The sequence below is a fragment of the Balaenoptera borealis genome (assembly GCF_965194805.1).
Source record: "Balaenoptera borealis genome assembly, contig: HAP1_SCAFFOLD_712, whole genome shotgun sequence".
NCBI lineage: Eukaryota > Metazoa > Chordata > Mammalia > Artiodactyla > Balaenopteridae > Balaenoptera > Balaenoptera borealis.
The window spans coordinates 38892-59690 of NW_028123488.1; the positions used below are offsets into that span (position 1 = coordinate 38892).

The 20799-nt window shown below is 38.2% G+C and overlaps 1 protein-coding gene across 1 annotated transcript in view; it reads right to left on the reverse strand.

Moving 5' to 3' along the window:
• Window positions 1-920: 920 nt before the first annotated feature.
• Window positions 921-20799, reverse strand: part of LOC309621426 (ELKS/Rab6-interacting/CAST family member 1-like) — an 89843-nt gene continuing 69964 nt past the window's right edge. The window contains exons 7-8 of the mRNA XM_082408919.1: window positions 5586-5719; window positions 921-4815 (exon numbers count right to left, since the gene is read on the reverse strand). Of these exons, the coding sequence (XP_082265045.1) occupies window positions 4742-4815; window positions 5586-5719 (208 nt within the window). The 3' untranslated portion in view covers window positions 921-4741. The remainder of the gene's footprint in view (window positions 4816-5585; window positions 5720-20799) is intronic.

The following is a 20799-nucleotide window of genomic DNA, read 5'->3' on the forward strand; positions in this document are numbered from 1 at the left end:
TGCAGGTTTTTAAAATTTTTTCATTTAAGTTTCTATAGCGTATGCTAATAGTTGAGGGTAACCTCAGGTTAGTTTTAGGTCCACTCTTTACATAAATGTTGAAGTACTCCATACCCACCTTTTTTCTACCTTCCTTCTCTTCTTCCATCTTTCCTTTCTAACTTCTTATAATCCATTATACTTAATCCTGCATTTGTTGAGGTGGCAATTAGTGTAGGAAAATTGAAAGCAGTGTGAAATTTTGCTGTTCAGAATGCATGTTGACCAAATTCTATATTGAGAAAAGGTCTGAATTTACCCACAGGAACCCTTTCTCAGCGTCTTTGAATACAGGCCATAGAAACTGGGCTATAATATCCTGACAGGTATGTCGAATTCATAGCAATAGCCCTCAAAGAGCTTACCTAGCGTACGTAGATGCGTATGAATGCATTTAATGATTGCTTTATTGGCAGCAGTGCCAACATACACAGTCTATTTTGTTTTATATCATTATCATTACCTGCTGTTGACCACTGTATACATTGCTAATGGTGTGGTTCCTATGGCTTGTGAATTTCACGGCCAAATAATATGTAATTTATTGCACACTTTAGTGTAGAAGATGGAGACTCCATAAATTTTCGTGTGCTCTTCGCCCCTTTGGAATGTATTACACTGAGATCAGGCAAAGTAATAAATTTACTTCAAATGTGTGTGATAGCTAAACATCAGTTAGGACTGATGGGCAATATTTCTTCTTCCAGCAACATAACAGTTTTTAAAGACTAAGCCATGGAACGTGGAGTTACTGAACATGGGACTCAGTTCACTGGGATCCCTTCTCAGAAAAATAAAGGAAAACTTGAATTGGATATGTGTGGCTTATTCAAGTAGTAACTGATCAGCTACATCTTGGTGAACTTAATTTGTCACAATCGTTTGGTATTTTATTAACTCTCTTCCCCTTCTTCCCCTGACTCTCATGAGAATGGATTATGAGTATCTTAAAACATACTAAGTCGTCTTCCATCCCTGTTACTCTAACTACAAAAGCCCACTTTCCTTATCCAACGTAACTTACTGTCTTTTAGAGTAGCTGTGGTTTTAATTCTCTACAGAATTCAAACCAGCAAGAGAAACATTTTCAAGGAGCCACCACATTGTAGAGCTTTAGAAAGAAGACTTTAGAATTAAGGGCAAATATATCATTTTATGGCTAAAGCACCTGAGGCGTAAAGTAGGAAGGTAACCATCGAGGTCAAGGAAAGGGGTTGAAGATCAGGTTTCAGGCTGAGAAAGAGTCTACAGGGACTCAATCTGAGCAGTTCAAAACCTGAAAGGAGACCACGAATGTTCTGGGAAGGCTGGCATCTGGCCTCAAGTGTGGGATTTCAGACAGGGGGTGGGCCCGGGGGGAACTGAGCTTCTGCAGTAGGCAGAGAAGTCCACCTCATCTCCAGAAAGTGCCACTGACATCAGGGAGTTGAGGGGAAAGAGCAATGAATTCCAGTCCACCTGAGAAAGTTTCAGATACTTCTTGAGAAAGAACTTGGACAAGCGCAAGTCCCGAGCAGCCTCTTTAAATCCATGCCCGGTATTTTCTGGTGGAGCTGCTTAAACCCTCCAAGTGACTCCAGTGTTTTAATTTCTCTCTCTATTTAATCCCGACAGTCCTATGATTGATTATTTAATGGGCAAATAAGTAGGGTCACAAAAGAGTGTGAATGTATTTTACAGGATGAGGATGGGCGGAGTGGAGCAGTCTGGAATAGGACACCAATAAAAAGGGATCTGGGTAAATAAGAACGTCTATTAGAAAGGGAGAGGAATTCGCAAGGAAATTAGTGCCTGACACCACGCCCTTCTCTCTGCATGTTTAGAAGCTAGTTTCTAATTTTCTTTTCATAGGAGATGTCCCTGTGATGAACTGTCTTTTACCTCCACACTGTTTATCACATGGACATATGGTGAAGTTTGCGTGAGAGAAAGCAAGTATTAGAATTTGTCTTGCGAGCAACTATAAACACTTCCTGGAACAATCTAGGGTAGAAGGAAAAGGAAAGGAAGGTGGAAACAAAGGAGAAAGACAGCTAATGATGCTGGAGTCTCTCGCTGGGATTTGTGGTATCGCTTTTTGAAACTAAGTACAGAAAGTCAGAACTTGACTGATTGTTTCTTGAGCACGGTTTGTTTTCATTTTTGTTTTTTTCTTGCTGTCTCATCAGTTATTCCAGCCAGTGCTATGTCATTTTCAGTTTCAGTAAGCATGCCTGTCTTGTTTCCATTCGCATTATTCATGCAAATGTTGACTGAACTGATGACCCCGAGTTATCAAGGAAATATTAGATACACCAGTGGATACATTTCTTAATTTTAGAAAAAAATTACCGAGTGAAGGTGAAAATAACTCCTCTTAAATTTGCCATTTAAAAAAAACTTCTCCTAACATACAATACCTCATTGCCTAATAATGCCAGATAAATGAAGAATTCCTATGTATTCATGAACGCAGGCTAGTCTGTCTATTTTTTGGCAGGTATGACCGTTACCGAGGGTAACGGCCTAGTTTGCTGGCCGTGTCCTGTCTCCTAGAAAGTGGTAGTTTCTGTTGCCTTTCAGTTGGTCCATTGGATATCAGAGGTGAATTTATAAAACTATACTTCCCTTTACACTTACTTTGTTTTGTTTTGTTTTACTTGAAGTATAGTTGATTGACAATGTTGTGTTTCAGGTGTACAGCCAAGTGATTCAGATATATATATATTTCTTTTTCAGATCCTTTTCCATTATAGGTTATTACAAGGTATTGAATATAGTTGCCTGCGCTATACAGTAGGACCTCGTAGTTTTACCTATTTTATATATAGTATACACTTACTTTGTGTGATCCAGGCTGGTCAGACCACATGATTCCTTTCACTTCTGATATAATTTTTCAGGTCCAACCTCAAATCTTTGATAAGAAGTTATTTTAAAATAAGTTTATTAGCATGTGTGTGCTCTAAATCCAACAGTAGTTATTAGAGATATGGTTTTGCACTAGGTATTCCTCTCTTTTTTGTTCTTGGCCAACCAATTGAAAATTAGCTTTTATTTTCTGGTTGGTTTGCTAGATGTTTATGACTATAATAAAAGTCTTAAATTTTGTCTCATTATCTTAAAACACAATCTGAATTAGCAATGGATATTGTGCTCTACATAGGGGCTGTGATATAAGTATAGTTTCCAACTTCAAAAACATATAACCTAGAAGGGAACACACACAGACACATATGCAGCAATTATGGCAACTGCATTTGTTTACGAAGTGAAATAGTACTGAGATGGATAAAGTGCTAGCAAGCCTTGAACAGCCAAATCAGCTTCAAAAATAGATGTGCAGTTCTTTAAAAATATTTTTAACATTTTTCGAGCTACATGTAGAATATAACTTAGCATAAAAACGGTATGGGTTTTATTTTAAGTAATTTAGCATTTTGACATCCTCATAATGAAATTAAATCCAGGAGGAGGTTTCTCTCCATGATCTCTTGAAATGGTCCTTGATCATCCCCAATATTTCCCATCATCACAAAGGTGGTACCAAGGGCAGGAAACTCCAACATTATTAAAGTTTCATAAAGCAAAGTCAATTTTAAGAATAGAATGACCCCAAACTGATAAAGGTCTTGACAGATAATTTCAAGGGAAGCATAAATTATTTTCTGTTTGTCAGAGGGCAAAAATATTTAGGCTGAGTTAATGAATGGTAGAGTTTTTGAGTGGAGAGTGTCCTTAAAATATTATGTAGATCTGTACTGTCAACAGATGCTAGCCACGTGGCATTATTTATATTTAAACAAATTTAAAAATAAGATTAAAAATTCAGTTCCTCAGTTGCATTTGCCATATTTCAAAGATGTTTATTAGCTCCATGGAGCTATTGAGTACTGCATTGCACGGTACAGATATAGAATATTTTCATTATCACTGAAAATTCTATTGGGCAATACTAAAATTATACCCAGATATTCACAGAGAAGGCAACCAAGTCTCAAGGAAATAATATAACTTCCCCAAGGTCACACAGCTATGTTTTGAAAGAAAAACAAAATGACACAAAGGAAATAGTAACAGAGGCATTAAAGAAACCCAGTAAGTTTCTGGAGCAGTCAAAGTAGGGTTTAAAAGTGCATACTTAACTGTTAGCAGGGTTGAAGCTCTTGATGGTTGGTAAGATCTACCTGCCTGAATTTGGACATGAGCATTTTATGCAATGAATTAAAAGCAAAAAATCATTTCAGCGAATGGCTGCCAGCTCCATATTTTTAGCCACTGCTGTGCTTCCAGATTATGTTTATCACTTTCATGTACAGGGCACCACTGTGAAATGTGATGGTTTATCTGACCCCAGAGAAATCAAGAAATCTTGTGGGGGTTATGGCTATATTTGAAAAGGTTGATTTTTCAATGCATCATGCAGACTGGCCCTGTTTTAAAAGGGATTCCTGCCATCAAATAATCAAAATGGAAACTCTCTTCTCACCTTGCAAAAGTCAAAGATACTCCCTGCATTTTTATTATTTCGTTGAAGTCCAAATATTATTTTTCCATTCTCTAACTTGTTTTCCTCACAGTGTGATCAACTATTGCCAAGGAAGGAAGGGTTAGACGTATCGATCAAAGTTTGCTAAAGGCCCCCTAGGTAACTGAACCCTCAGGAGAAACAATCGTCATGTCTTCTTTTTCTGTTGTTTCAATATCTTCGTAAAGAGTCATTTCAATATGTTTGGTTCTGTAGCAGAGGTTCTGTGAAGTGCTTCTGTTCCTCAGAGGTCCAGAAAGCCTGCGAGTCTGTGGGTAAAGGTGGGTAAGGAGAGAGAGGGAAGGAGGCTAGAGAGAGGCTCAGTGCTGAGATAAGGACAGTGTTCTAAAGCCTCCTGGGGGTGAGGCTGGGGTGCACAAACACCCACGACTAATCCAGACAGAAACTGAATAATCAAGGGGACGAGCACTGTGAAGTCATGTGGTCACCTCTCCCTCTAGAAATACACATTGCCCTCAGTAAGCCTCCTCCCGCCCCAGAAGAGCATTAGGAAGGTCTGGAGAGGGGGAGTATTGGCAGAAATGGAAAAAGCAGGTTGAAGGAATTAGCCTGGAGCAGAGAGACCAAGAAACGCAAGCCAGCAGATGGAAGGCAGACTTTTCATGGAAGTCTCCAAGCCCAAGTCAAGTTCTGGGACCACCAAGTACAAGTCAAAGAGTGCTCATTTAACCCCTTTGGGCCCCCACGCGCGTGGAGGAAGACTGGACAGAGAGGGAGAAGGGGCCATTGAAGGTACAGTATTTACTATGGGATTTAACTCCTGAAAGGCCTCCCAGTAGCTTCAGATCTGCTCAAGAATCCTTCATGTCCTGCTGGCTCGCAGTGAGTGGCTCACAGCTTCAAGGCCTCCTCTGCCAGATGGAGAACTATTTCAAGCATCCTGCCTCTATTTTGTACTGTAGCAATGCAGACAGGAAACCTGACCCCATTTTCAGGTTCTAAAGAGCAATTCTAAGTACCTGAAAGACTGAGGAACATGGTGGCTTTTATTTAAGATGTGGAGAGAGAGAGCACATACCTGGACTTGGGCCTGCAGCAGCACCAAGGGTTCCCTTTATTTTCTCTCCCGTCTCTGTTTCTCCTTTTCCCTCCGCTGGATTAGCCACGGGGACTCCAAGTTCTTCATTCTGCGGTCCTGGTACCAAGATCCTCCTGGGAATTATAAAGTTATTCACCTTCTACATCGAGCACTTCTTATTTTTTCCCCAGCAACGTAAGTCATCCTTAAGAGGAGTCAGGGTGCTAGCTCTTAAATATACTTTAGTCATCCCTTTGTACATTAAATGCTCTTTCTTGGAGACTGCTCCTGACATGGTGTTCACCGTGCTCTCAGCTGGCCTCCTGAAGTTCTGCCCTGCCTTCCCCACCAGGTACAGTTCAGGAGCTGCCTACCTCAGGGTGATAGGTTATCTTTTACATTTAGAGAATATAATTTGAATACATAAACTTCTCTGTGACCACAGCTTTATTTGCGACCCACAGGTTTTGTTATGGCATATTTTCATTATCATTCAATTAATAAAATTCTAATTCCCATTGTAACTTTATCTTCGACCTACATAATGATCAGAAGTATGTTTTTAATATCCAACTCTTTGGTAAAATATTGGTTATATATATTTTTAATTTCTTGCTTATTCGGAGTCTTGTTTTATAACCAGCATATAGTCAGTTTTATAAATGTGCCATGTGCACCTAAAAGTTTCTGCGTAATATATATATTCCATCATTGTTGGTGCAGGGTTTTATTTAGGCCAGAGTTTTTAATGATGGTATTCAGATCTTCTATCATCTGCTGATTTGTTGTTGTGGTTCTATGTTACTGATCTAGGTAATTTAGATTTTTCTATTTCGACTTAGTTTTTTGGAATTTCCCTTCACATACTGCATTGAAGTTTAGATATATAATATATTCCTTGTAAAGTAACAGTGGGTTTTATTATCCTGCCTTATCGCCAGTGATAATTTTGGCTTTCAAATCTGTGTTAACATTAAAAAATCTTCAATTGTATTTATTGTTTTGACATAATTTTTGAATCCTTTAACCTACAGTCTGACTCTTGTCTCTTGTAAGTGGCATAGAATTAGGTTTTTTTGTTTGTTCCAATAATCCTTGTCCTTTAATTTGAGTATTTACAGTTAATGTATTGTCTTACAGACCGTTTACTCCTTGTTTACTATTTGTCCCACCTTGTTATGTTCCTTTTGCTCTTCTTTCTTCCTTTTAGATTTCTTCAAATTCCATTTTCCCTTGTATTAGCTTGTTATTTTTACATAAGTAGCAGTTACACATGTACCATGACTTATTAGCTTTTTTACTGCTTCTCAAGCAATGCTGAGATCTTAAATTTCTTTGACTACTTTTTTCCTCTTCCATTTGTTTTTAATGCATTCTAATTTTTGATATATTTTATTATTACTCTTTCGTGCAGTTAGATTTTATTTAGGTTTATCCACTTATTTATCCTTTCTGTTATACATAATTCTTTATAAAGTCCTTATTTTCATCTGTGATAACCTTCCTTCTGCCTGCGGGTCTCCCTTTATAATTTAATTCAGTCGGTTCTGATGAGAACATATTTTCTAAATTTTGTCTGTCTGCAAATTTCCTTATTTCATCTTTCCTTCCAAACAACATTTTCTCTGCCTCTAGAATTCCCAATGGGCAGCTCTTTTCTTTAGCACTTAAAAATGTTATTCCATTATTTTCTAGTATCCAGTCAGTTTCGTTGAGAAGTAAGCTGTAATCTTAATCCTGTTGTTCCTTTGAAAGGAATCTCTCTCTTTTTCCTGGGGCTGCTTTTAAGATGTCATGTTTTTCTTTGTTATTCATGAATTGTACGGTGGTGATCTTAGGTGTGGTTTTCTCTGTATTTATTCTTGTTGCATTTTTTTTAGTGCTTATTGAATGTATGGCTCCATATATTCTTTTTAGTTTTAGAGAACTCTCAGCTGTTATTTCTGAAATATTGTTTTCATCCCAATCTCTCTCTCCTTTTTTCTTTGGACTCCAGTTTACACATATGATAAAAATGTTTACTGTGGCCTATATGTCTCAAGTGCGCTTTTGTGTACTTTTTATTCTTTTCGTTTCCCATGCTTTAGTCTCAATATTTTTACTACTCTATCTTCCAGTTCACTTACCTCTCTTTACCTGTGTCCAATCCACTACCGAGTTTTAAATTTCGTATAATTTTTATTTCTATCAGTTCAACTTCAATCAGTTTCTAGTTTCTTGTTGTCAAGTTAAATTCTCCACCTTGTCATCTATTTTCTTGAACTTGATAACATTTACCAAAATATGTATGAACTTTAATGTTTAAGTCATCTATGATTCTGATTCTGTTTTGTTTTTTATTCATTTAATTCTCCTTTTCTTGGTAGTCTTGGTGGTTCTTCAGTGAATGAATACCAGACTTGGGATATGACAAGTTGTAGAGAATCTGAATGACGTTACAGTTGCCCTTTGAACAACCTGGGTTTGAACTGCACAGATCCACTTATACATGGATTTTTTTCCCATAAGTAATACAGTACTACACGATCTGTGGTTGGTTGAATCCTCAGATTCAGAACCACAGATAAGAAGGGCCAACCATAAAGTTATATGTGGATTTTTGACTGCACAGGGAGTCAGCGTCTCTAACCCCTACATTGTTCAAGGGGTCAACTGTATTTTCTTGAGGAGAGAATTTCCTATTCTTAGGTAGGGAGCAGAGGGGACCATCACCTCAGTCACTGGACCAACTTCATACTCATTTTCCTTCTTTATCAGGTTCAATGTAGACGTTGCATCAACCTTCCTAACACACAGACACACACACCCACACACACACACACACATATGTAGAGACTTCCAATGTCCTAGTTCATATCATTAGTTTTCCATTGGGCCAGAAATCTTTCATAGGTTCTGAACCCCCGTTTTGTCTCTTCAGCATTATGAGCCAACTAAGTCTTTGCTTTGACTTCAGTTAGCTTTTGTTTGACTTCTTAGCATCTTGCCTTGTCTACCTATTTATACATGGAAAATACTGCAAGGGAACACTGTTGCTGAATCCAGCTCAGTTCTCTGAATCTTTACTCTCTCTGTGATTTTGGTCCTTAAAATTCTAGCTGCCTTGTTCTTTCTCAATTCCAACTCTGGTTTCCTTAGTCCTATGACATTGTCCTAAGATCTACTGGCTTTTCTACCTCTTAGGAGTCACATTTGGTTTCTCAGACTTTTGCTCTTCATCGGTAGTTTCTAAATGACTGGGCTAGAAAAGCACGTGCAGAATATTGTTCTCACTTCAGTGAGTTTCTTTCTCTATTTTACTCTTCTGGGTCATGGCTACCTCAGTAGCTTTCTAACGCTCACAGTCAAATGTTGCTTATGATTTCTCTGGCCTTTCTAGTATGTTTTCCTAAGGTAAACTGATATAGTTGGAAACAGAAGTTCGTACCCACCATTTAAAAAATTCTGTTTTGTCTTTCTATGAATTCTCTTCTTGTCCCATCTTCTGTCACTTTTTCCCACCAAAGATTCCCATTCTCACAGATAGATTATTTTAAGATTAAAAATTATTGGGGCTTCCCTGGTGGCGCAGTGGTTGAGAATCTGCCTGCTAATGCAGGGCACACGGGTTCGAGCCCTGGTCTGGGAAGATCCCACATGCCGCGGAGCGGCTAGGCCCGTGAGCCACAACTACTGAGCCTGCGCGTCTGGAGCCTGTGCTCCGCAACAAGAGAGGCCACGATAGTGAGAGGCCCGCGCACAGCAATGAAGAGTGGCCCCCACTTGCCGCAACTAGAGAAAGCCCTCGCACAGAAACGAAGACCCAACACAGACAAAAATAAATATGAATAAAAATAAATTAAAAAAAATATTAAGCTAATATGTGAATTTTGAAAGGAATTAATTTTGCTTTGAACAAGAACACAGATTGGTGAATGGAATATGGAAGATTCCTTAAGACCTTTTTCATCTCTAAGAGTAGTATCCAACCATCGGTACCATAATAAGTTTGTCAACTGTGGAAGAAAGCAGTCTTTATAACGTCAACATTATTCAATAATCTCAAAAACTGCTTCACTTTCCTGCTCATGCCACCAATTTCCAAATGTTCAATGGGAGCAGAGAATCATGGGATGGGACATGGAGAAATGGCCTGTCATAGTAACTATAACTATTGGAAGAATGAAATTATAAATAAAGAGGGTTTTCTATGAATATATTTGAAGTGTTTGTTCCTAAAGAACTTGTAGAATAAGACTCAGAAGTTTAACATAGAAGCACCTCTTGATAAGTATGAAACTCAGTAAAATTTATCTCCTAATAGTTTTTTCTTTTGTGTTATGTGATTGTCAGAGTGACACAAAACTATTTTTATCTGGACTTCACAGATCTTCTTATTTTTACTGTGGGATCAGTGACCCTACATGTTTGAAAAGTGGCAAAATAGTTAAAATTGGAACATTTCCCCCAAATCCAGGGCATATGACTTACATTTCTGTAGAAGGCAATATTATATTTCTGTCTAGTTCTGGGGTAAACATTTTCATACCTGCCAATCCAGTCTGACTAATGTACTGTTTTTACAGTGCATCAGTGGAAATTAAATGGTAAATTCAGTCAAACAGCCATTTCATACATCAGAAAGGAAAATCAGTCAACACAACTGTCTGACCGAAATGAATGAAGAAAACAATTCAAGGCAAACAACTGTCCCAGGAGACTTGTATAAATACAGTAGTGGTGTCATGTGCAGAATTAATCTTTCCTCACCCTTAACTGGAGAACACTCTGCCAGCCAATTCAGTCACTCAAATGATACTGAATTATAATATTCCAGTTTCATTTACTCTCAGTTACTGGTGACTGCCCTTCCTTCTCCTTCATCTGTCCATCAGTGGAGAATGTCAGAGCAGGAGAATAGTAATATTGGCATATTGTAATGTACTGTCTTGAATTCCGCAGCTTCAAAATTCTTAGGCTAACTCAATGATCTTAAAAGAGTCTGGTGCAGAAAGGATATGTGAATTAAATGGCAGACCACCGGCTGACCCTTCCAGCACTAACATCCCTTATTCCTGGTTCTAATATATCACAGAATACTCAAGAGGAAGTTTTTGAGTGGTCAGCAGAAATATGGCTCCAAAGCCAGGCACATGGAAAAGAAATGTTGTCATCTGTGATCCACTTTAAAGTTGACTTGTCTTTTACTCATAAACCAGATTCAGTGTGAATTCTCTTCTGCTGAATGTTAGAGAATCTGTTGGAGGAGTGTGGCCAATTCTTTTGAATTTTTTTACTCTCTAACATTTTTTTAAACATCTTTATTGGAGTATAATTGCTTTACAGTGGTGACTTGGTTTCTGCTTTATAACAAAGTGAATCAGCTATACATATACATATATCCCCATATCTCCTCCCTCTTGCATCTCCCTCCCACCCTCCCTACCCCACCCCTCTGGGTGGTCACAAAGCACCGAGCTGATCTCCCTGTGCTATGTGGCTGCTTCCCACTAGTATCTGTTTTATATTTGGTAGTGTATATATGTCCAAGCCACTCTGTCACTTCATCCTAGCTTACCCTTCCACCTCTCCGTCTCCTCAAGTCCATTCTCTACGTCTGCATCTTTATTCCTGTCCTGCCCCTAGGTTCTTCACAACAATTTTTTTTTTTTTTTTTTAGGTTCCATATATATGTGTTAGCATACGGTATTTGTTTTTCTCTTTCTGACTTACTTCACTCTGTATGACAGACTCTAGGTCCATCCACCTCACTGCAAGTAACTCAATTTCATTTCTTTTTATGGCTGAGGAATATTCCATTGTATATATGTGCCACATCTTCTTTATCATTCATCTGTCGATGGACACTTAGGTTGCTTCCATGTCCTGGCGATTGTAAATAGTGCTGCAATGAACATGGTGGTACATGTCTCTTTTCGAATTATGGTTTTTTTAGGGTATATGCCCAGTAGTGGGATTGCTGGGTCGTACGGTAGTTCTATTTTTCGTTTTTTAAGGAACCTCCATACTGTACTCCATAGTGGCTGTATCAGTGTACATTCCCACCAACAGTGCAAGAGAGTTCCCTTTTCTCCACACCCACTCCAGCATTTACTGTTTATAGATTTTTTGATGATGGCCATTCTGACTGGTCACACAAAGAACTCTGGCATGGTGGTCATCATCTAGCTAATCCTAACATGCAGACATTTATGAGAGTAAAGTCAGGTCTTTGCCAGAGTGGGTTGCTTATTTGGGCAACTGGGTCAAATCAAGAAGGGCAAATGTAGGCTGCCAGAGTAAATAAGGAGAGGAAAAACAAAAAGAACGAGACATTATCATTCATCAGTGATTTTCCCCCCAATATTCTTAGCCTCCACCTATCTCCATCTTACTGGTAACACAGGAAGTAGACTGAACAATCAGGTAAAAGGTCTCTACAGAAACTGAGTTAATATAGAAAATAAAAAAATAAAACATAAAATTGTAAATTTTCTTCCTAGGGATAAATGAGATGATAGTTCAATAATAACGTAAGATCAGGTGAAGTCTAAAGAAATTTTAGAAAACCTGGATAAAGTAAGAAAACATCTGTTCGCCGGCATCCGAATGTTCGCGAGACACCGAGACATGTGGGCCAAGTTCTGGAGAGAAGGGAAACACAGACGCAAGCTTGACATTTGGTGCAGCTTTTCTCCTTGGGGCATTTGCTGATTCAACTCATACAGCCTAGGAACTGAAAAGCCAAGGAGTTCAAAAGACTCTAACCACAGAAGCCAAACGGCAAGAGCTCAAGCTAAAAGCAACAACTAATGGAATGACAGGCTACACGTATCCTTAGTCTCACAGGGCTGGGGGAACCATTACATTTAAAGCCTAACAAATACAAGGGTAGTTGGGAATAGGGAGAATCCAAACTTTCACATGGTAATGCCAAAGGGCAACACCCGTAGAGGAAGGACAAGACAGAAATAGAGCAACCTTCACACAGACTGAAAAACAGCTTTGAAGGAGCTCAAACTGAGAATGGACTAAGGTTTCCAGTCCCTATAGTAACTGTCTGCCATGGGCAAAAGGAAATCTTTTCAAGAGAACGATAACAGCATCCAGAATGTGGAGGTATCTTAATAGTTTCCTAAAATAAGTTAAGCCCAATTTTAATATAAAAAATAATTGGACATACCAGGAAAAAGACTAAATGATTAAAAGCTCAAAAAAAAAAAAAAAAAAAAAAAGGACAATGTAAATAGACACAGGAGAACAAGAGTTAGTAGGCAGTTAAAAAACAAAACAAAACAACTATGATTAAACAAAGAAAAGAGACACATGGCAAATAAGCATATGAAAAGATGCTACACATTCCATGTCATCAGGGAATTTTCAATTAGAACAACAGTGAGATACCACTACACACCTATTCAAATGGCTAAAATCCAAATACTGAAATCCCAAAGTTGTTGACGATGCAGAACAACTGGAATTCTCATTTGTTGCTAGCAGGATACTTGGCAGTTTCTTACAGAACTAAACATACTTTTACCATACAGTGATCTAGTAATCATGCTCTTTGGTATTTACCCATAGGAACTGAAAAGTTATGTCTGCATAAAAACCTGCACATGGATGTTTATAACAGTTTCTTTCATAATTGCCCAAACTTGAAATCAACCAAGGTGTTTTTCAATAGGTGAATGGATAAACAAACTATGGTATATCCGTACAAAGGAATAGCATTCAGCGCTAAAAAGAAAAGGCTATGAAGCCATGAAAAGACATGGAAGAAGCTTAAATGCATATTGCTAAGTGAAAAAAAGCCAATCTGCAAAGGCTTACGTGCATATTATATGATTGCTGTATGAAATTTAGGAAAAGGCAATAAGTGTGGAGACAGTCAAAAGATCAGTGGTTGCCAGAGGTTGTGGGGAGGGAGAAAAGGATGGGTGAAGCCTGGAATTTTAAAGGCAGAGAAACTCCTGTGTATGGTTCTGTAATGGTGGATACAGGTTATTGCACGTTTGTCAAAAATCATAAAATGTACAAAACAAAGAGTGAGGTCTAAAGTAAAGCATGGACATTAGTTAGTAATAATGTATCAATATTGGTTCATTAACTATAACAAATGTATTACGCTAATGTAAGATGTTAATAATAGGGGAAACTGGGTTGAGAGGTAAGGAAGTATGAGAACTCTGTCCTTTCTGCTTAATTTTTCTGTAAACCAGAAACTGCTCCGAAATAGTCTGTTAATTTAAAAAACAAATCTAGACCTGCATACAAAACTTGCACGTAAACCCAACCACAGCAGCATTATTCATACGAGCCCCAAAGTGGAAGTAACCCAAATGGCCATTTACTGTGAATGGATAAATGAAACATAGTAATATCCACACCATGGACTATTATTCAGCCATAAAAAGAAATCAAGTACTGATACATGCTACAACATGCATGAACTTTGAAAACATGCTAAGTAATCGTATGATTCCATTTGTATGCAATGTCCAGTCTAGACAAATCTGTAGAGACAAAGGATATTAGTGGCTGCCTAGGGTTTGGAGATATGGGGGAGTGAGTGACTTATAATAGATTCTTTTTCTTTTGGGGGGTGGATGAAAGTTCTAAAATTGATGGTGGTGGTAGATGCATAAGACATTAAATTGTACACTTTAAATAACATGGAAAGTAAATTATATATCAATGAAACTATTATTTAAATTTATGATTAATGTATTAAAAAAAGGACAACATATACAATTTAAGCAAAAAGTATCTGTGAAATGCAACCAAAAGAAACTTCTAGAATTAAAAAAGCTGAAATTAAGCACTCAGAAGATCGGTTGAACAGTACCTTAGTCAAACAAAAGAAAGGATTACAAATGTCAGTTAAAAAATAACTACACTAAAATTTGGAGGGAAAATGATGGAAAACAGAGAAATAAGTACTTAGGACATATAGAGTATACATAAAACACTGTGTCTAGCCAACCCCGAGTCACACAGCCTAGGGAGGAGACACACAGCCTACCTGAATCACAAGGACTCCTCCAAAGGAAAAATGAGGTTCTGATGCCACAAGTGGAAGGAATGAATTACAAAGAAAAAGAACAATGGTAAACTATAATCTAGATATACATTGGTAAATACATAGGTTCCCTGGGCTTGTGATCTGGTACAAACAATAAAAAAAAAAGATAAGACTCATAGTAGAGGCTGCTAGATTCTGCTGAGGAAAATGTCCAGGGAGGGAAGAGTTGATTTATTTCCTTGTTTTTTGAGAGTCCACATATAAGTGACATCATGCACTATTTGTCTTTGTCTTATTTCACTTAGCATCGTGTCCTCCAGTTTTATCCATGTTGACTTAAATGACAGGATTTTCTTCTTTTTTAAGGTTGAATAATATTCCATTGTATATATATATACCGTATTTCCTTTATCCATTAATCTACTATGGACACTTAGGTTGTTTCCATACCTTGGCTCTTGTGAATAATGCTACAGTGAATGTGGGAGTACAGATCTCTCTTCAAAAATGATGATGTTTCCTTTGGATATATACTCAGAAGTGGGAGGGAGGAAGAACTTACGACACAAATCGACCATGTGTAAAAGATGTAGGAATGAAAAACTCTGAACACCTAGGAAGAGTGTAGAGTATTTGGCAAGGTCACTGTTCAAGGTCATACATAGTTTAAAATTATGACATTTCAGTGAGCCTGTGTGCATGAAGGCTTGCTTATATTTCGGGATTTGAATACAGTGCAAAGAAGTGCTGCTAAATTTTCGATCAACATCAAAAAAAGGGTGGAAATGTTTTTTTCTTTTATTATGAAACTGGAGGAAAGGCAAGCCTAGAATTCTAGGCCCACTAGAATTTTCCCTGATGATAGTGGTAATTTAGGAGAAGAAGAAGGATCCAAGGCCATAGAACAATTTTGAAAGCAAAATAAGGCTGCTGAGTCTTCACCCAGTGTATGAGATTAAGTTCTAATGGCATATGATGAAGTGGGCGTGACACAGCTGGCAGAGCTGGTTGAGTTGCTGAAAATGGCTCTTGAAGCTACAGGCATTGGACAGTAGACGTAGAAGAAGAACAAGGTAAATCCAAAAGAGTGGAAGGACAAAATTAATCAAGAGAAAAGTCAAAACTAGAGAAGAAAAGCAGTAAACTTGGCAAATAAAACCAAAAGCTTGTTCTTTAGAAAGACCAATAAAATAAGCAATATTTGGCAAATATGATCAAGATGGGACTAGCTATAACACAGAGAGAATTTTTTTTTTTAATTACGAAAGAATACTATGGTAGCTTTATACCAACACATTTGAAAATCTGGACAAAATGGCTGATTACTGATTAGTTATATGCAGCCATTATTTACTCCTGTTTTGAGTAGAGAATACAAGTAGCTTTAGGAAATTAGAAAATATAATCAAAGATATACACCTTAGAAAGACATCAGTTATTTTCCAATGTATCAAAAAATTAGAAGAGTCCTAATACAAAAATCAGATATGGAAAATTTACCCAAAAAGTAACGAGAAGCACATTTCTTTGAAGATCTTAAGTTCTAAGTAATATTAGCAAATAGATTCCAGCAACACATTTTTAAAAAGTCATTATGATCAAGAGGGATTTATCACCATAAAGCAGATTTTTTCAAGTAGGATAAAGTTGGAATGAGGAAAGAAATGTCCATATCGAATATCAAAACACACTCTAAATTTCAGTAGTTTAAAAGAATCTAATACGCTGTAACAGTACATCAGTAGATTATTCAAGCAGAATAGGAACCCATGTATATGTGAGAAATAAAATATAGGGTAAATAAAGTACAGGCTGTCTTCACTGTGGAGCTATAAAAATGATCATAGAAGCTGAACTGTGCAAAGTTGATCTCAGTGATTGATGGGGAAAATATTATTGTTCTATGACCTTAAAATCTTTCTGACAAAAACACCAGAAACTTTCTTGTTTGTTATAAAGTTATAGACTTAAAAAAATTAGTAAATCTTGTATTTAGTTAGTACAGTGCAACCTAAAACATTAGAAGTATTGAAAATTAACATGTTTTATTCCACTGTAAAAAACTTATGAGACTTCTAGTTTTGAGTCCAGCAAGGAAGGAGCTTGGAAGTTGCCACTCTGTCCTAACAGGTAAATATCTGGACACACTGAAAAATCAACAGTTCTTCTTAGATTCATTAGAGAAGTGAGGTCACAGGAAAAATCACCGTGCCCAAAATTGGAGAGGCAGATGGCAGATACAGAGAGTAACAACTTACCGGAACAGAAACCCAAGAGCAGAAATCTCTGTGGAAAGCAATGGTGAGGTAGGAAAACCTGAACTATATTTGAAGGATTGCTGGAGGCTTGTGTGGAAAAGTCTGTGAGGTAAAATCTCCAGGGAAGCCCCTATCCTTTTGCGAGTTTTGTCTCTTGAGCTCTACCAGGTTGTGACTACCAGGTGAAGGTCAAAGGAAAATCCCCTTGGAATTCTGGCAGGGGGAGGGTGAAAGGAGCAATTCTGAAATACACCAGAGCATTCTGCTGTTCTTCATAAGGCCTGCCCTCAGGAGAAACGGTTTTACCAGAGGCCTAACCTATGGGGTTTTGTCAGAGCCTAACTGACCTGGGGGAAGGGAAATATCCTACCGTGACCCCTGCCGGCCATTGTGTTTCACCTAAGGTGAGGGAAAATACTGAGAGGCACTTGTGACATTCATAGCTGAGGAGCACATGCTCATTGTAAGACTGAGACCTAATCATAAGACTATGCAATGCTTCTGTAACACCACATCTCTAAAGGACTATGTACTGCAGTGAATTTCACCAGTGCATCGTGTCTGGATTTTCAAGGAAGAGAAAAGTGAATCATATAAAATGCTTGATTAAACCAAGAAATGGCAGAAAAAGAGTGGAATGTAAAAAAGGAACAAAGAACACTGGCAATAAATATGAAACAGTAACAAATATGGTAGGTATTAATCCAATGATATCAATAATCATTTTAAATACCAATGGTATAAATACACCAGTTAAAAGACAGAGATGGTCACAGAGGATCGATAAACAAGATCCAAATATAAGAAATCTACTTTAAATATGAAGGCACATATAGCTTAAAAGTAAAGGGTTGGGGAAAGCTACATCATGCTAACACTAATTAAAAGAAAGTTTGAGAAGCTGTATCAATCTCAGACAAAGCAGAGTTCAGAGCAAAGAAAATTATCAGACACAGAGGGACATTCCATAACGATAAAGGGATCAATTCTCCAAGAAGACATAACAATTCTTCATGTTTATGTGCCTAACAACAAAGCATCAAAATTCGTGAGACAACAACTGATAGAACTGCAAGGAGAAAGAGATAAATCCACTATCATAGCTGGAGATTTCTACACTGCTTTATCATAAATGGACAAATCCATCAGGGAGAAAATCAGTACAGACATAGCTGAGTTCAGCAACACCATCGACCAAATGGATATAATAAACATCTACAGACTACTTCAACAACAGCAGAATACACATTGTCTCAAGCTCACATGAAGTACACACGAAGACAAACCACATTCTAGGCCATAAGACACACTCTAACAAATTTAAAATGTCAGAAATCATATAAAGTCTGTTCTCAGACTGCAGCGAGGTCAAACTGGAAGTCAAGAACAAAAACAAAGCTGGAAAATTCCAAAATACTTGAAGGTTAAACGGTTCAATTCTAAGCAATACATGGACCTTGCTGTCTGTATGTGAACTGAATAACATGCACAGTGACCAATCACCTACAGACTTTGAAAGAAGGGACCTGATTGTTCACTGACCATGATACACATCTGTCATATCCCGGGTGATTTGTGGAGTTAAGAACTAGCTGTGAAGTTTGTACTTTATGCCCTTCCTCACAGTTAACATGGCAGTAACTGAAATTTGATGGTTTTGTTGTGGTCCTGGGATTATTTAACTAAATCATGGTAACTGAAATTCATGCATGGGCAAACTGTTCAGAGCGAGGACTGCATGTGTAGCATACACTGGGTAATATTCCATTGCAAGAAACAAATACCTAGAAGACTGTAAGATAGGATGAGAAATCATACTCTTGTTATGAGGAAGTCTGTCCCTAAGCAGAACATGAAACTGAGATATCATAAAGAAAAAGGCGAGTTGATTTGACTTGATAAAAATTAAAGAATTCTGCACAGCAAAAGGCAACCCAAACATAAAGATAACTGACAAACTGGGAAACCAAATATAAATATTTGACCATGGATTTGGCCAACAATTCCTCTTCTTCACAATAGTATGAGGAGGGAAAATCTCAGTGAGTCAAACCTCATGAATCAATAGATGAGAGGTTAGACTAAAGTTCTCATATGGTGTGGATTTAATTTTATGGAATGCAACTTACCTTCCAACAGAAAATGTGAGTATTACCAGTCTTATGAAGATCCTTGGCAATGCAAGTAGAGAAACCTTGAGTAACTGTGTGATAGATGCATCTCTTTCCTGTTCTGTAAGAGGAGGAGAACAATGAACAGAATGTCTATTTCTCCAGGGCAGAATTCCAATATTGCCTCTGTACCACTGAGCCTTGTAAAACATCGAAGCGGACAGTCTTTAGCAAATCACTCTTAAAGAGTCAAGAGGGAAAGAAATGGAAAGGCTAATGAACTTGCCAATGACCTATGTAGCCCTGACTGCTGAAAACAGCGATGATGGGAAATATGTGATGCCACGTATGTGAAACTTGAAGAGCACAGAGATTCAAATGGAGTAGAGTAGGGAAGAATGCCTCTGATAACCCACCCAAGTTGAATTATTTATAGTCTCAACTGGGAAATGTTGATTAAGAAATGAGAGGAAACAGGCAAGAGCGGCCCCTGAAATTGTGCCTAAATACCTCCAATATTCCTAAGGAATCCCACGGACGACTGTGTCAGAGCGGAGCTGACAAAGGGAGTATAGTAAGCGCAGAGGTCATGGCCTTGTCAGCCAGCATACGGAGAGCATTACTGATCCTCAGCAAATCATTACTGATCCTCAGGAAAATGTACTGTGACTGGGTCCAAAACCTGACTGGAATTTTCCATAGATGTGTGATATTGGAGATGGGTTTGCAGCTGCACTTGCCAAATCACCTTTGCAAAGCACAGTAGGCCACAGCCAGAGGAGCAAAGGCTGCTCTGCTCTTTCTCAAGCAGAAAAGGATTTTAGAAGTGCCCACTTCTGTCCCACAAAGGATGGGGATAGCAGATTACGAATTAGTGATTAGCACAATATCTGTGATCCCTCGGCTAATTTCCGTCTTGAAGCTGGGATATAAAGATTCAGGTGTTGGGTGATGAGCCACAAGCCGTCTGAACAGGTGCTTAATCAGGACTGGACAGGATGAATTCAGGCCTGGGCATCTGGCATCTGGTTCCAGCCCTTTTCCTGGCAGTTAACCTTTAGACATGTCCCTGACACCTTTGCATCTGTAGCTTTTCGTTGTTGTTGTCTGGTTGTTTAAATGTGTAAAATGGTGATAACACTACTTGGTGGCATATTCTATTTTAAAAAACCTTCCATTACTCCATGCACATCAAACAGTAAATGCGTTCTCTTAGTAAACCTGCATAACAATTTTCTGAACTCTTGTGCTCTGGGCAAGACTTATGAATACAGCAGGCAAATAAAGTGAAAGGTGAGACAGTACATAGTGTTGTATTCAATTGGGTCTTGATACCCAAGTGTGACTCTTCACCAAGGATTATGCTGTAGTTCAGGACACAGATTAAAGTTGTTTAGAGTGTGTCCTAAAGTCTCACTGGCAGAATTTAAATCTCTACTCTGGAAATTGTAGACCTGAGACAAATTGCTTCCCTCAACTTCATTTCCTGCATCTGAGAAAGATAATAGTATCTACCTTGTAGTAGACAGAATAATACCATTGCCCCCAAATGTCCACATTCTAATCCCCAGAACCTGTGAATGTCACCTTAAATGGCAGAAGGGACTTTGCCAGTGGGAATGAAAGTAAGGGTTTTGAGATGGGGAGATTCTCCTGGACTACCTGGATGGACCCAAATGTAACCACTGGTATTCTCATGAGAGAGAGGCAGAGGGAGTTTTTACTCCAAAGAAAATGTGATGATGAAGTTGGGGTTGGATTGATGTGGCCAGAAGTCAAGGAATGCTGGCAAGGAAACAGATTCTCCCTTGGAGCCTCTAGAAGGAGGATGGACGGCCTTG